The 15,513-nt window shown below is 45.8% G+C and overlaps 1 protein-coding gene across 9 annotated transcripts in view; it reads left to right on the top strand.

Moving 5' to 3' along the window:
* Nucleotides 1-15,513, top strand: part of GAB3 (GRB2 associated binding protein 3) — a 62,218-nt gene that overhangs the window by 25,445 nt on the left and 21,260 nt on the right. For 7 of the 9 annotated variants that reach the window (XM_064371545.1, XM_064371544.1, XM_064371543.1 and 4 more), the window contains exons 2-8: nucleotides 2,796-3,099; nucleotides 6,043-6,247; nucleotides 7,012-7,460; nucleotides 9,199-9,254; nucleotides 9,725-9,944; nucleotides 10,815-10,896; nucleotides 11,924-12,026. In XM_064371545.1, coding sequence (XP_064227615.1) covers nucleotides 2,796-3,099; nucleotides 6,043-6,247; nucleotides 7,012-7,460; nucleotides 9,199-9,254; nucleotides 9,725-9,944; nucleotides 10,815-10,896; nucleotides 11,924-12,026 — 1,419 coding nt within the window. The remainder of the gene's footprint in view (nucleotides 1-2,795; nucleotides 3,100-6,042; nucleotides 6,248-7,011; nucleotides 7,461-9,198; nucleotides 9,255-9,724; nucleotides 9,945-10,814; nucleotides 10,897-11,923; nucleotides 12,027-15,513) is intronic. The other 2 variants (XM_064371547.1, XM_064371551.1) reach the window with 2 other exon arrangements.

The raw sequence follows: 15,513 nt of genomic DNA, 5'->3' as shown, positions 1-15,513 counted from the left end.
CACCTGCCCCAACCTGACAGGGATTGCTGCCCTTTGCCACAGTCCTGGAAGGGCTTTTTATTCTGAGGCATAGTTGGAGGTCAGTGCTTATTTGGATTCTCTGCCATCTCTCAGATTCCTGTTCTCTGAGCAGGGAGGGAGCTGAGAATACTCCAAATAGTGTATTTTCCTTTTTTCCTGGCCTCTCGGTCAAAGCTGGTGGGCTTAAAAAGTATGAGGCATAAATGAAGCTAGAGATACAGGGGTCGCTGTACCTCCTGGCAAAACCCCACACTTCCTACTGTCACACAGGCAACTACAAATCTCTCTCATGCAACATTTAGTGTCTCCAATGGAAGAGAGCCCTGCGGTCAGCCTGTCATCCTTCTCTGTGCTCAATTCGCAACTGGGCCTAATGCCACAGTTCCCTACCTCACAAAGGAAGGATACGCTATCCATGCAGGCCGGCCTGCCTGGCCCTTTCTTGAGCAAAGGGCACCTAAATGGAAGAAGACAAGGAACTCAAAGATTTCCTCCTCCCTGGCTCCAGGAGATGGCAAGAAAGTTTACAGAGCCAGGGACTCCTTAGGGCTTCGGTCAATTGTAAATACCTATTTCCCCAGGCCAGAAATCTGCACCGCTTCATTGTACTAAACCAGATGCGACTGTCTACATCAGACATTCTAGTCAGTGGTGAATGGGGAGCCAAGGAGTCCTAGGGCATCCTCGGTAGTTCTCAGTGGCACAAAAAGCAGCCTGTCATATCTTGGCACTGGTTTCTGAGGAATATCATTCTCTTTTCTTTTCTGAGCATGGTCTGAGCTTTACGTGTCATTTGACCTCCAGGCTCGGCTCTTTCCAAGATTCCTAGTCCATGTTTTTACAGTGTTTCAAAACAAGAGCACTGATAGTTTTAGGCCAGAAAATCCTGCCGTGCCCCACCCCCCACCCCATCTCTAGCCTTCGTAACAAGCAAAACTCACATATTTTCAGATGCTCCCGAGAGGAATTATACCATCCCTGGTTGAGAAACAATTGGGGGGTAAATGCTTAAGAGTCTCCCATGTTAAATAAATCCCGGCCGGGCGCGGTGGCTCACGCCTGTAATCCCAGCACTTTGGGAGGCCGAGGCGGGTGGATCACAAGGTCAAGAGATCGAGACCATCCTGGTCAACGTGGTGAAACCCCGTCTCTACTAAAAATACAAAACATTAGCTGGGCACGGTGGCGCGTGCCTGTAATCCCAGCTACTCGGGAGGCTGAGGCAGGAGAATTGCCTGAACCCAGGAGGCGGAGGTTGCGGTGAGCCGAGATCGCGCCATTGCACTCCAGCCTGGGTAACAAGAGCAAAACTCTGTCTCAAAAAAAAAAAAAAAAAAAAAAAATCCCTTGACCCCAGAGCTTTCCCCCTTTACAGTCAGATGTTTCTGAAGAGCTGGCTACACTTCCTCTTTCTACCTTTTTTTTTTTTTTGAGACAGAGTCTTGCTCTGTTGCCAGGCACCAGGCTGGAGTGCAATGGCACCATCTTGGCTCACTGCAAACTCCGTCTCTCGGGTTCAAGCAATTCTCGTGCCTCAGCCTCCCGAGTAGATGGGATTATAGGTGTGCGCCACGACACCCAGCTAATTTTTGTAATTTTTTTAGTAGAGATGGGGTTTCGCCATGTTGGCCAGGATGGTCTCAATCTCTTGACCTCGTGATCCGCCCACCTCGGCTTCCCAAAGTGCTGGAATTACAAGCGTGAGCCACCGCGCCCGGCCCTCTACCTTTTTTTTAAACTTCACATTCATTACCAATCCTTCCACCCCAACCTGAGTTCAAATGCATTCCTACAGCTGTTTAGCTATGTAACCCTGGGCACATTACTTAATCTCTCTGAATGTCAATTTTATCAGACATAAGATGGATATAGAAATAGTTACCCCTCTCATAGTATAGTTTTAGAGATTACGTGGATTACACTAAAATACTTAGACCAGGGTCTCTTACACAAGAAGGGTAACTAGCCAGGCTAGTTAATTCTCCGAGAATTCTATTAGTGTTTTAATCATTATTGGGGGTTTTATGGAAGACACCTCTCTCCTCCTCTCCAATGTATATGATTTCTTCTTGGCCACTTGTGTAGAACTTAAATAACAATGTTAGAAGCTACTAGGGCAGTGGTGAGCACTCCCGATTCACATCTGATTTTAATGTATGACGTTGGCTGGTTTTTTTTTTTTTTTTTTTGAGACGGAGTTTCGCTCTTGTTACCCAGGCTGGAGTGCAATGGCGCGATCTCGGCTCACCGCAACCTCCGCCTCCTGGGTTCAGGCAATTCTCCTGCCTCAGCCTCCTGAGTGGCTGGGACTACAGGCACGCGCCACCATGCCCAGCTAATTTTTTTGTATTAGTAGAGACGGGGTTTCACCATGTTGACCAGGATGGTCTCGATCTCTTGACCTCGTGATCCGCCTGCATCCGCCTCCCAAAGTGCTGGGATTACAGGCGTGAGCCACCGCGCTCGGCCCGACGTTGGCTCTTACACTGAGGTACATAATAGTAAGAAAGCTTCCTTCTAGTTCTTTATCACTAAGCTTCTCTTAAAGCCTGAGCATATTTAAATTTGTCCTACACTCCTTCGCTGCATCAGTTGCAATGATTGTATGATTCTGGCTCTTCATACTGTGGATGTAAATCCCATTACTAGACTGCTCAACCCTTACCCGTCCTTAAAGTCATCCGATAAAGCGGACTTGAAGATGGGTCCTTGGCAGAGCCTGAGAAGCAAGAGCAGTTGGTCCAGTAACTCCGTGTTGAATTGCCTTTCTGCAGGCCTGGCGCAAGCGCTGGTTTGTCCTCCGGCGAGGCCGCATGAGCGGCAACCCCGATGTCTTGGAGTACTACAGGAACAAGCACTCCAGCAAGCCCATCCGGGTGATAGACCTCAGCGAGTGTGCAGTGTGGAAGCATGTGGGCCCCAGCTTCGTTCGGAAGGAATTTCAGAATAATTTTGTCTTCATTGTCAAGACTACTTACCGTACATTCTACCTGGTGGCCAAAACTGAACAAGAAATGCAGGTGTGGGTGCACAGCATCAGTGCGGTCTGCAACCTCGGCCACCTGGAGGATGGTGCAGGTAAGAGCGCAGTCGGGGCTCCCGTGCGCTGAGGGGCACCCCAGGATAGCGGAGCGGGGTCGGGGCTCCCGTGTGCTGAGGGGTACGCCAGGATAGCAGTTGGAAGGCTACTGCAGAAAAACAGTTCAAGATGCCAAGCCTGCCTCCTTGAGGAACTTTTGGCAGGCTAGTTTATATCAGAACTGTTCCAACCACACACAGTACTGGAAGTTGCCCTCTTTTATGCGGTCCAAATGTGGGAAGGCACAGTCCATACACACACTGAGCATTGCAGGTTGCTTTAATGGCTTTAAAACCCCTCATGTCAAGGCCTGGAGCGGTGGCTCACGCCTGTAATCCCAGCACTTTGGGAGGCCAAGGCGGGTGGATCACGAGATCAAGAGATCGAGACCATCCCGGTCAACATGGTGAAACCCCGTCTGTACTAAAAATACAAAAAAATAAAAATTAGCCGGGCGTGGTGGCGCGTGCCTGTAGTCCCAGCTACTCGGGAGGCTGAGGCAGGAGAATTGCCTGAACCCAGGAGGCGGAGGTTGCGGTGAGCCGAGATCGCGCCATTGCACTCCAGCCTGGGCAACAAGAGCGAAACTCCGTCTCAAAAAAAAAAAAAAAAAACCCTCATGTCTTTGCTCACCTTCAGCCACAGTGACACTCACGACCTTCTAGAAATATCAAACATTGCCATATTTCAAGAAATTGTGGAACTCCAGCATTTCTGGTGCCTATTGGGTTGGTCATCAGTAAACAGTGGAAAGAGAACTTGGCTACTTACCGTAGGCAAGAAGGATTTCCTGATGCCTCCAAATGTCTGAAGTTCTGTGTAGAATAAGTTAGTTGTGAGTTTGCTCGGGGCCATTTCTGGGCCATGGGAGCAATGGACCCACGAAGATTACCCCCTCCAGCACTACACAACGATTCCTATGTTGTAACCTAGGGTTACAATTCACTTCCCTTCGTGGATCTTGTTGTTGAGCCCCTGACATTATTGAAGCATGCCCTATTCCTGTTTGAGATTTTGAATCTGCTTTCTTTTAGCCTGTTAGGCCAGTAGACAAAACTTTGTCCCTAAATCCTGTCGTCTGTAGTTGCTTCAACATTTTTTTTTTAAAGCACTCAGGGAAGATTCCAGCAGTGGTAGTAATAACAGAGTTGCTTCAACATTTTAAGGGTTACTGTATGGTTTTCACCATCTGCCACTGAAACATCCACATTCTAACTCTAGGTGGCAATGGAGAGTCAGACTTGTAGCTCCCTCCAGGGCAGGCACGGGAGAGCGTGCTTCCTGAGAACACGTTCCTTTTCTTTTCGTGAACCAGGGAAGCACGTTAAGTGAGGCTATCCACTGAAATAATAGGAAGTGAAGTAATGACAAGTTCTTTATCCTTGGGACAACAGACAAAGCTTGCTTGGAAAGTCGCAGCAAGTCGGCTCTCGCTAGAGTCTGACATTATGCAGAGCCTCCCTGACCTGGAGAAGTCGGCTCTTTACCAGCCTGTTCTTTTTTGTTGTTTTTTTTTTTTGAGACGGAGTTTCGCTGTTGTTACCCAGGCTGGAGTGCGATGGCGCGATCTCGGCTCACCGCAACCTCCGCCTCCTGGGTTCAGGCAATTCTCCTGCCTCAGCCTCCCGAGTAGCTGGGATTACAGGCACGCGCCACCGTGCCCAGCTAATTTTTTGTATTTTTAGTAGAGACGGGGTCTCACCGTGTTGACCAGGATGATCTCGATCTCTTGACCTCGTGATCCACCTGCCTCGGCCTCCCAAAGTACTGGGATTACAGGCGTGAGCCACCGCTCCCGGCCTATACCAGCCTGTGCTTTACCTTGAGACCTAACTAGATATATCATCGTATAGTATGTTATATGCCTCCTCTGTTTCTTTCCTTATCCAGGAGTTATCCTAAAACATACATACATAACATGTTTCCCAATAATCCAAGAGCAACAGGAATGACTAAGACACCGGAGCAGAACTGAGCAACCCTGCCCTGCCGTGAAGTTGGAGGAAGCCACAAAACTCTCCTATGACCCTTTCCGTTCTCTTTAGCCCCCCTCAGGTTTTAGAACCACGTAAGGGCAGAGTCGTCCTCATCTGAGAATTACACCCGAAGGCCTTTCTTGTGGCTTTTCACAGAGCATTCGGTTCTGTCTCCAGCAGCCACATAGTAGTCAACACGCTGTGTGTGTACCCTGGCCGGGAGCTCTGCTGAAATGTTATTAATTCATCTCATCCCCACAGCAGTTCGATGGCCTACGTGTGGGTATTATCTCCACTTTATAGAGAAGGAAACTTGGCCTGGATTTGCACATGTGCAGTTCTGGGTCACCCTGACTCAGGAATACCTGGACTATTAACTTGGTTCAAAGGGGAAATAAAAGCAGGCTTTTCATTGGCTATTTCTGATCTGGAGTTCTCGGTGGTTCCTGATTCAAATTCATCTTAAGAGCCATGTTCTCAGTGATTAATCTTCTCTGCTACAATCTAAACTTCAATAAGGGCAGGGTCTTTGTGTTGGCTGTAACGTCAGGGTTAGTGGCATTCTAGGCGCATGGTGGACACGATAGGTATTCTATAGAAACATGTACTTCTTATGCATAAATACGTGTGTGTGTGTATGTATGTATATATGTATGTTTGTTGAGTGAATAAACAATGTTGCAGAGCTGCTGCTGAGGGCCATAAAGAAGCTGTGTGTAGACCAACTACAGATTTTTAGGCCAAGAATGCTGCGTTTTTTACTCGTAATTGATTCAACACTTTGCTCTTGAAGCACTCGCCCTGTTTTCCAGGCATTGTTTATAGCTGGGGAAACGGTCTCCTCCATCAGTACAAACACCAGCTGTGATTTGCATCTTCTGTTTGGTTTGTTTGATGCTGTTTGAGAAATTTTGAATGCATGTTATAGCCATTGTTAAACATTAACCTGGGAAATGATTTCTCCAGCAGATTCCATGGAGAGCCTCTCTTACACGCCCTCCTCCCTGCAGCCATCCTCTCCCGTCCATGCTGCCAGCTCCTCCTTGCCAAGAGACGACCCAAACATTAATGCTGTAGCCACTGAGGAAACCAGAAGTGAGTCAGAGCTTCTCTTCCTTCCTGATTATCTGGTTTTGTCCAACTGTGAGACTGGAAGACTGCACCATACCAGGTATGCTGATGCCCAGGGCTCTGCCTGAGCTGGGCCTGCTAGCAGAGTCACACTGCCTCCTCCTGCAGGGTCTGTAGCTGACATTGGTTCAGTTTGCTTCACCAAATTAGTCCATTTAGCGGTAGCATTTTCTAGTGGGTGTGTCTGCTCTCATCTCTCTTCCTGCCAGTGTCAAGGCAGGGACAGACTGCCACTAAACAGAATGAGTCATGCGTGTCAGCATTGTGGTTTTCATTTCTAACCTTGCATTTTCATGTGTATCTGATGCTTAGAGGATGAAAAAATCAACAAAGGCCGGGCGCGGTGGCTCAAGCCTGTAATCCCAGCACTTTGGGAGGCCGAGGCGGGCGGATCACGAGCTCAAGAGATCGAGACCATCCTGGTCAACATGGTGAAACCCCGTCTCTACTAAAAGTACAAAAAATTAGCTGGGCACAGTGGCGCGTGCCTGTAATCCCAGCTACTCGGGAGGCTGAGGCAGGAGAATTGCCTGAACCCAGGAGGCGGAGGTTGCGATGAGCCGAGATGGCGCCATTGCACTCCAGCCTGGGTAACAAGAGCGAAACTCCGTCTCAAAAAAAAAAAAAAAAAAAAATCAACAAAGCATGTTTCTTTTGCCACATCAAGGGGTTGGTGTAACTGAGTGTTGTGCAGAGTGTGTAGCAAGCAAGATGGTCCTGGGGGGATGGGAATGATCCCAGCATTGGTTTTGTGGTCGGTGGATGGCTGCATTTTAGTCCAATGTGCATGCTTTTCTTCCCCAGTCTACCTACAAGATGTGATAGCTGGTCAAACTCAGACCGCTCATTGGAACAGGCTTCATTTGATGACGTTTTTGTTGACTGCCTGCCGCCGCTGCCCTCCAGTCATTTGGTCCACCCGTCATGCCCTGGCAATGGAGCTCAGGACGTGCCTTCCTCAAGGCCTCAGGCCGCCCTGATCTGGAGTAGAGAAATCAATGGGCCACCATTGCTCGAAAATTCCTTAAGTTCCACCATTCAGGTAGATCAAAATCAAGGTTCTTTACCCTGTGGAGAGAAAGAAGTAGACGTTATGTCCAACACTCCACCTCCGCGCCCCCCTAAGCCAAGCCATCTCTCTGAGCGGCGCCAAGAGGACTGGAGTGCGCACAGCGGCAGCAAGAAGCCAGAATGCACTCTAGTTCCAAGAAGAGTCTCTCTCTCTGGTCTAGACAACATGAGAACCTGGAAAGGTGAGTGCTGAGTCCTAAGACTCAGGCATCAAGAAAACCCTGGCTCCTCCTCACTCTTCGTGTCCATGGATGGGGCTGGGTTAGAATTCCCTTGATGTAGGCAGCCTGGTAAAAAGCCACATCATGGCTGGGCGCGGTGGCTCATGCCTGTCATCCCAGCACTTTGGGAGGCCGAGGCGGGTGGATCACGAGGTCAAGAGATCGAGACCATCCTGGTCAACATGGTGAAACCCTGTCTCTACTAAAAATACAAAAAATTAGCTGGGCATGGTGGCGCGTGCCTGTAATCCCAGCTACTCGGGAGGCTGAGGCAGGAGAATTGCCTGAACCCAGGAGGCAGAGGTTGCAGTGAGCCGAGATCGCGCCATTGCACTCCAGCCTGGGTAACAAGAGCGAAACTCCGTCTCAAAAAAAAAAAAAAAGAAATTATTCCATTGTAATTTCTAAGAGTTATTAAGTACGTTCTGTGTTGTAGGCAGTGTTGTAAGTCCTTCACATGCACCAACACATCTAGCCTTTCCAGAAGTCCTATGAAATAGGTTCTATTATTGGCTTCATTTTACAAATTAGGAAACTGAGACATAGAGATGGTAAGTAACTTTTCTAGTGTCACACGGCTAATACATGGTGGTGTAGGGATTTAAAACTAGACGGTCTGACTTCAGAGTAGTTTTTAACCAGTACTTATACATCTTTACAAACATGTGAACATAGATATATCCATATATACATATATATATGTGTAATTCCATCTGTCTCTGTCACATTTTTCTGAACTGGGAGTTGTCCTTGCATTTTAAGATGATGTCAAATTTTAAGTTTATTTCTTAGAGGCTGCCTGACTTTTCACACCTCCAAGCCCTTGAGGGCTGAGGGCTGCTTTGCTCTGGCCACCACGTGCTGGGAGCAGATGCTGAACTTCTCTGCACCACTCAACACCGTTGGCCATTCTTTCCTTCTTGAGGTTTTCATGGTACCATGTCCCCCAAGCTTCCTCATCAATCTACGCTTGCTCTTTCTCAAGATAGTTCACTGACTTACCTCTTAGTTCTCTGAATCTCAGGATTCTCTATAGAGTCATGGTTTTGAGTGTCATCTCCAAGCTGCTAAGTTCCCCCTAATTATATCTCATTTGAGTCTGCGCCCAGGTATCTTGCTGCCTTCTGAACATCTCTTCAACTTCAACAATTATTCTAAATTTTTGCATCATACCCTTTATCACAGCCAACCGATGAGTTTCTAATCCTGGCTAAATCCAACTGTTCTTTCTAGTAGTTTTTCTGTAGAAAATCCCAGTCACTGATTCATGGTCACAGAACTCAATTGGGCCCTTAATGCTGCTCCACAAGGCAATCATTTCGCCGTTCACCCTGTTCTCTTGCTCATTACAAAGAATATTTCAAACCTTCTCTCCTCTCCTCAAACCTCCAGCTCTGCCTTCAGTTCAGAAGATTTATGTAATAAATTAAACAAGCATCTGTTAATTACCTGCTACATTTTCTCCTGATTCACAGAGAACTCAAGCCGTCGGCTACAAACTTCAAATTCTGGTCTGATTTTTCATCTGTTGGGGAAATGTGCTCTGACCGCCCAGCTAGACTTCAACAGCAAGCATCGTGTATATGCTTCTCGGCCTCTCTGGAGCTGGGCACGGGTCCTTGGGGTACATAGGGACTTGGACTCTGGTTTCCATTGATGTTGTCCGGCATTTCTCACCACCTTGGCTTATTTCTTGCAGCTGATGTAGAAGGCCAGTCCTTAAGACACCGGGACAAGCGGCTTAGTTTAAATTTGGTAAGTTCACGCAGGTTCCTTTAAGCATCAATTTTACTAAAATAGCCTGATATGTGCATATTCCCTTGAAATCTCTAAGATTCAGCCCTCTGAGTCCCTGAGGACTCTTCCAGTCTTCCCTGAAGACTTGAACTCGTTTGGTGTTCCATGAGGGCCTTGTTGGTTCTAGCGGTTCAGACACCTGCTCAACTTGGTATAGCTACTTAAGGCATCACTTTATAGTCAAAGCATTTGCATAAATTCATAACCTTCCGTCTTCCAGTGTCAGATCTTGAAGAGTTATCGCCTATACTAAAATGGTAAGTCCAGAGGCAGAACTCGAGCTAGAGGCTTGTCTGACTTTCCTGAGGAAGTTCAGAGTTATACTTGAGTAATTTGGAACTGAAAACATATGTGCAGCCTTGGCCGCCCTCTGATAGCAGTGTCTATGACTGGTCTGTGGTTCCCAATCTGTATCTATTCTTTTGCAGCCATGCAGGTTCTCCCCGACGTACCCCACAGCTTCAACCAGTACCGAAGACAGCTATATGCCGATGAGCCCCCAGGCCGCTGCCTCTGGTCTTGGACCCCACTGCAGCCCTGATGACTACATTCCAATGAGCTCAGGAAGCATCTCAAGCCCACTGCCTGAGCTACCTGCAGACCTGGAACCTCCCCCAGTGAATAGAGATCTCAAGCCTCAGAGGAAACGTAAGCACGTGACCAGGGGAGCAAGGTTCTGGTGGTTGCATAGAAAAGGTTTCTGGAAAGGAAGACCGAGAGAAACCACCCCTGAGGGTTGGAAAGTGTCAGGTCAGGATGGAATAGGAAGGGCTGGGACATCTTCCTGCCCCAGATTGTCATGATAATAGGAGTTGGGGATGTACAGGCACTGTGACCCTGCAAATACAGCTGACAAAGCCAAGTTCGTTCCAGAGGGCTCTTTGGCTGCATCCCTAACAAAGGTGCATGTGGACACCTGGGTCAGGACTAACTCAGTAAGATGAACCACTGAGGTGGAATAAGGGTCAGGGCAGTGAACAAACAGATGTACCGCTGTACTCCTGGAGCACGGTCTAGGCCCAGATCAATCATAGATGAATGTATCATCACAAACTAGGGGAGTGCTGTGGGGCCTGATCTTGTCTGGAGGCAAAGAAATGGGGAAGAATGTTCTAGGCAGAAGGATCATCAGGTGCACAACGGATTGTAGGTGGGGAAGACTAGGACGTGAGTGATCATCTCTGCCTGTCATAAGAAAGATAACATTTCCACTTCAGACACATCAAGTGTGGGATAGGTGTTGCAATTCCACAAGATCAGAGGCTTTCATCTGCTTTGTTCATCCTGAGCCCTCGACAGCTAGAAGCATGCATGATACACAGACACTTAGTAATGCATTCCTGCATGGTTACCTGCAGCAGGTAAAGTGGCCGTTTGCTCAGTATTTGTCTTTACTCGCAGTGAGGCAGGGAAGAGGACAGGAAAATTCACACTCATCATCAGTGCTGCCTGTTGGGAAATGTCGTAGTTCTACCACCTTGAAATTCTAGCCTTGACCTCCTGGATGTTGTCTTGTAGCACGGCCACCTCCCCTGGACCTGAGAAATCTCTCCACCATCCGGGAACATTCATCTCTTACCAGGACCCGCACTGTGCCTTGGTAAGACTCTGATTGCTCAAAAGAGCCTCATCCAGCCCAAACACCCCCGGTGTGTGTTAGGCCTCTGATTAAATGCAGTTGAAGCCCACTTGATCTAGTTTAAGCCAAAGGAAAGGTGAGGCTTATTATTGAGAGCAAGAGATGTTTTATAGATCACAAAGGAAGGAATATGACTGGGTCTCCCAGGATTATGGAATCAGGAACTAGTGTGCGTTCTTTGTCTTTGCAGTATTCTTTTCTCTGTTGCACAGTCCTCATGGTCAGAGATACCTTGTTTATATGCTACAATTCCAGTGCCAAAGATGGGCTCTTTTTCAATCCCAATTCAGATTTCCTGGGGAGAGAGAATTCTGTTCCCCAGTGTCAGTGGAATCGGCTATGGCCCAAGCCCAGCTTTGTGAATGGGGTAGGACGAGGGAGTTCCCAGATTCATGGGCTGGGTGGACAGACTTCAAAATGTAATTGCACCCTTTCATCTCACCTGTTAGAAGTTGCATTTTTAGTCCTGAGCTTGGCTGAGGAGTTTCTCGGTTCACTCGAAATGCTACAAAACACAATTTCATTGTAAAGCGGAATTTTGCAATGAGCTGTGTTTCCAGCCGAGACAGTGACTCAGCCCATACTTCTGACACAGGCGAAGGATGGAAGTTGATTAGCAGTCTTCTTGTCCTGTCAGAGGAATGGCCATACTTCCTCACTTTTCCTTACGTTGAATAGAAACAAGAAGGCCCCAAAGGAGTGAGTTTTTGCTAAATGATATGATGCCTTCATCTGTTTAGAAAGCTCCTGAGCCGTGTCACATACAGAGCCTGGGAAAAAAAGCAGCCTTTGTGAATTGGGAGCCATTTGCCCCAGAGGGGCAGAAACTGTCGGGCAGTTTCTGCTTCTTCGGGAATTGCTTTGGCCGGAAAGAAGTTGTGTCTAGAAGGGGAGGGCCGAAACCCCATGGGGGCCATGTTAGTTCCTGGCTGGCTTTCAGAGCAGCTGTAAGACATTGCTTTGACCTCGTGTATATTTTTATTCTTAGCAGTCGAACCAGCTTTCTCTCTCCAGAAAGAAATGGTATTAATTCTGCAAGATTTTTTGCTAATCCTGTTTCCAGAGAAGAGGAAGAAAGCTACATCGAAATGGTAATCTTATATTCTTTCACACTTTTCTTATTCTTCACCCCAATCTACACTCTTATGAGGTCATTGTAAAGGAAACACATCCTCCGGTAAGCTCTATGCAATCTTAAGACCATCACTTGATCGTAAAACCAGGCCACAAGCTTTTCTACACTTGGAACAAATTAATTTGAAGCTGGCTTTCTTTGCTGCAACATTCAACTCCTCATAACGTTTTGAGATTGCAGTATTTCAAGAGAACCTAGGGCTGAGCCTTGCTTAACTTGAAAATGGAAATGCCAGCAGTTCTTTTCACCAAGGCCGTGATGTCCTGTTTGACCCCAACAGTGTGTAAAAACATCAACGTATTGCAAGTTCCCTTCCACCAGAACACCTGGCGGCCCTGTCCTGACTGCTTCTGAACCTTCCTCAAGGATGAATCACTTACAGTCCCACTGGGGAAGGTACAGTGCCCTGGGCTGTGGGTAGATCTGCCTCTGGAAGACTCCTATTATGGGGTTTTTCTATAGACTTGAGTGGATAGAGACTTAGCGTTTGGTTAAAGAGTCCCGTTGTTTCTTCTATTATCTTCATCTCGGATGCTGTTGAGAACGTGGGCTTCTGAAGATGGAGAGGGACTTTTAGCACCTCTGGCAATTAGCAGACACTTCAGCCATGACAGTGCCTGTTCTACGATTTACAAATGTAGGGAACTCAACAGAGAGCTTCTGTTTGAACCATGATATTTTGAAAAGAGATCTTGGAAGGACAATGTTCAAGGCTCTGTGACAATATACTCTTGAGAAGACAATTTTGCCTTCCTATATGCAAGGATAATTAGCAATTGAGAATCTAAACATAGTAATCTCCAGTTAAGCAATAATTAAATGCTTCATTTTCCCTTCTTATTTTATTAAAATTGTGCAGATGGAAAGTGACTCATATACTAATCTGTTACGGTCTTCCCAGTATGTCTCACACTTAGTAATGGCCCTTGGGAAACTTCTAGAAGAAAATACTTAGAAAACGATGCTTAACAGCTGTGCTCTGTCTCCAGAGAACAGAAAAGGGAAGTGAATCTGAAACGCAGTGGAAGCAAGTGTAGAGTCATTCCAGATACTAGCAGTTGCTTTCTGATCTTCGATGCTGTGAGAAAGATCAGTGTTTCATTAACAACAAAGTTGAGAATTGTTTGTTTGCCTAGGTTTATAACCACTGATCAATCACTGTCTCTGTGTATTACTAGGCAACATGACACAGCAGATTAAGAGCCCAGAACACTGGCTGATGGTAGCTATGATCATGGGAACTGTCATAGAAAAATGTTTAAAGGCTATCTCATCTCTTTCAAGTGTGGTTTTTGAAAACTTAGTAATAAGACATTATTTCACTTGTGCCACATAACAGCCCAATATGGTAGTCAAACCTAGTATGATTTGACTTTGATTTTGCACGTAAGTGTATATATATTTTTTCTCTTTAAGGACAAGTTCTGATCTGAATGTAGTGATTAAGACCAGGGGCTGAAACATGGTTTTGCTATATATCCTTCTTTAAATGTTTGTGAAATTATAGAAAATTTAGAATAATAAACATGCTTAATTTTAATATATGAGATTTCTTCTCTATCACTTTTTCAAGCCCTTTAAACAGTTTTGTAAGGCTTTTATAGTAGAGTTCTAGACTCTTAAATCTCATATTAACTTTTTTATTATGGTATTACAATACTTTTAAGTTTTTAGATCATACAGTGAAATTGACTTTCTCTTGGTATGCAATTCTATGAGTTTGAACATATATAGAGGTTTGTGTAACTACGACCATGATCAGGATACAAAACAGTTGCAAAATCCCTCATGCTACCTCTTTAGAGCCACATCCTCCCTTCACCTGTAACCCCTGGCAACTATTGATCTGTTCTTCCTGACTATAGTTTTGTCCTTTCAAGAATGCCACAAAGGCCGGGCGTGGTGGCTCACGCCTGTAATCCCAGCACTTTGGGAGGCTGAGGCGGGTGGATCACGAGGTCAAGAGATCGAGACCATCCCGGTCAACATGGTGAAACCCCGTCTCTACTAAAAGTACAAAAAATTAGCTGGGCATGGTGGCGCGTGCCTGTAATCCCAGCTACTCAGGAGGCTGAGGCAGGAGAATCGCCTGAACCCAGGAGGCGGAGGTTGCGGTGAGCCGAGATCGCACCATTGCGCTCCACAAAAATAGAATCATACAGCACCTTCTAAAACTGGCTTCTTTCCCTCAGAACGGTGTTTTTAAAATTCATCTGTTGTTACACGTATTAATACCTCTTTCACATTTTGTTTGTCCCCTCACCCATGGAATGACATTTGGATTTTTTTCAAGGTTTTAAGCAATTAGAACTGTCAGAAGCTTTCTTTTGCAATTTTTGCAAACTGTTTTTCTTGTAGTACAGTTCTCCTTTCTGTCTCTGTGAACTTGCCTATATTCGGTACCTCATGTAGTGGACTCATGCAATATGTGTCCTTCTGTGTGTCTTCTTTCCTTTCGTCTCACATTTTCAAGATTCATCTGTATCGTAGGATACATCAGAATTTCATTTCTTGAAACAAATGATAATGAAAATGATAATGAAAGCACAACAGCAGAAACAGTATTAAGAGAGAAGTTTTTTAAATTTAACTTTTATTTTTATTTTAAGTTCAGAGATGCATGTCCAGGTTCGTTTTACAGTCAAACTTGCACAGATTATTTTACCACCCAGGTATTAAGCCTAGTACCCATTAATTATTTTTAATTTAATTTCTCTGGCTTTTTATTTTGTAAAATTGGCGTAATAATTCCAGCTCTATCCAGCTGTCAGATTTGTTGTGAGGGTTTAAGTGAAAATAAGGCACGTGAAGTTACTTTGCATAAATTCTCTGAATGTAAAAAATATATATACCGTTATTATTAAATCACTTTGATAAAAGTTATTCATGGAAACATACTTATCTGTAAAGACCCAATAATGATATTTTGTATGGAGATAGGTTCAGGTTAATTTTTATGGTTCAATAGGCTGAGGTTACAGCTTAAGATGTCACCAAACCAGAGACTCACTATTAATTAACATGGTGGGAGGTGTTGCAGGCATTAGAGGCAAAGCTAAACAATTCCTCTACCTTGGACCAAATTGGAGAGGTAGCGTAATACCAGTTCTTTTGTTCATTCATATTTAGTGTTTAGCATACTTTATTGAACACTTAAAATGAGCTGGGCATTTGGAGGAAGTAAAGACGCAGGAAGGCAGTGCCCCAGTCCTGGTCCTGCTCTTTATGAAAGCGTGCCCTGTATGGGAGCCTCTCTTCAAGGCCTTCTTCTGTCTTCTGGGCCTCAACCCTCTTCTGGCTTTCTGGATTACTAACCACGCCGTGATTGTTGTCGGACATTTCAGGATTGCTTTTCCTGTGACCTTACAGCTAGCGCTTTTATTCCCACATTTACTCCCAGGTTTTTGAAAGTACTAAATTGACCTTAAGAATGAATGGTTGTT

This window comes from Aotus nancymaae, unplaced genomic scaffold (assembly GCF_030222135.1).
Source record: "Aotus nancymaae isolate 86718 unplaced genomic scaffold, 86718_ANA_hifiasm-v0.15.2.pri h1tg000138l, whole genome shotgun sequence".
In the NCBI taxonomy this organism is placed as follows: Eukaryota; Metazoa; Chordata; class Mammalia; order Primates; family Aotidae; genus Aotus; species Aotus nancymaae.
This window is presented reverse-complemented; position numbering and strand designations above follow the sequence as displayed.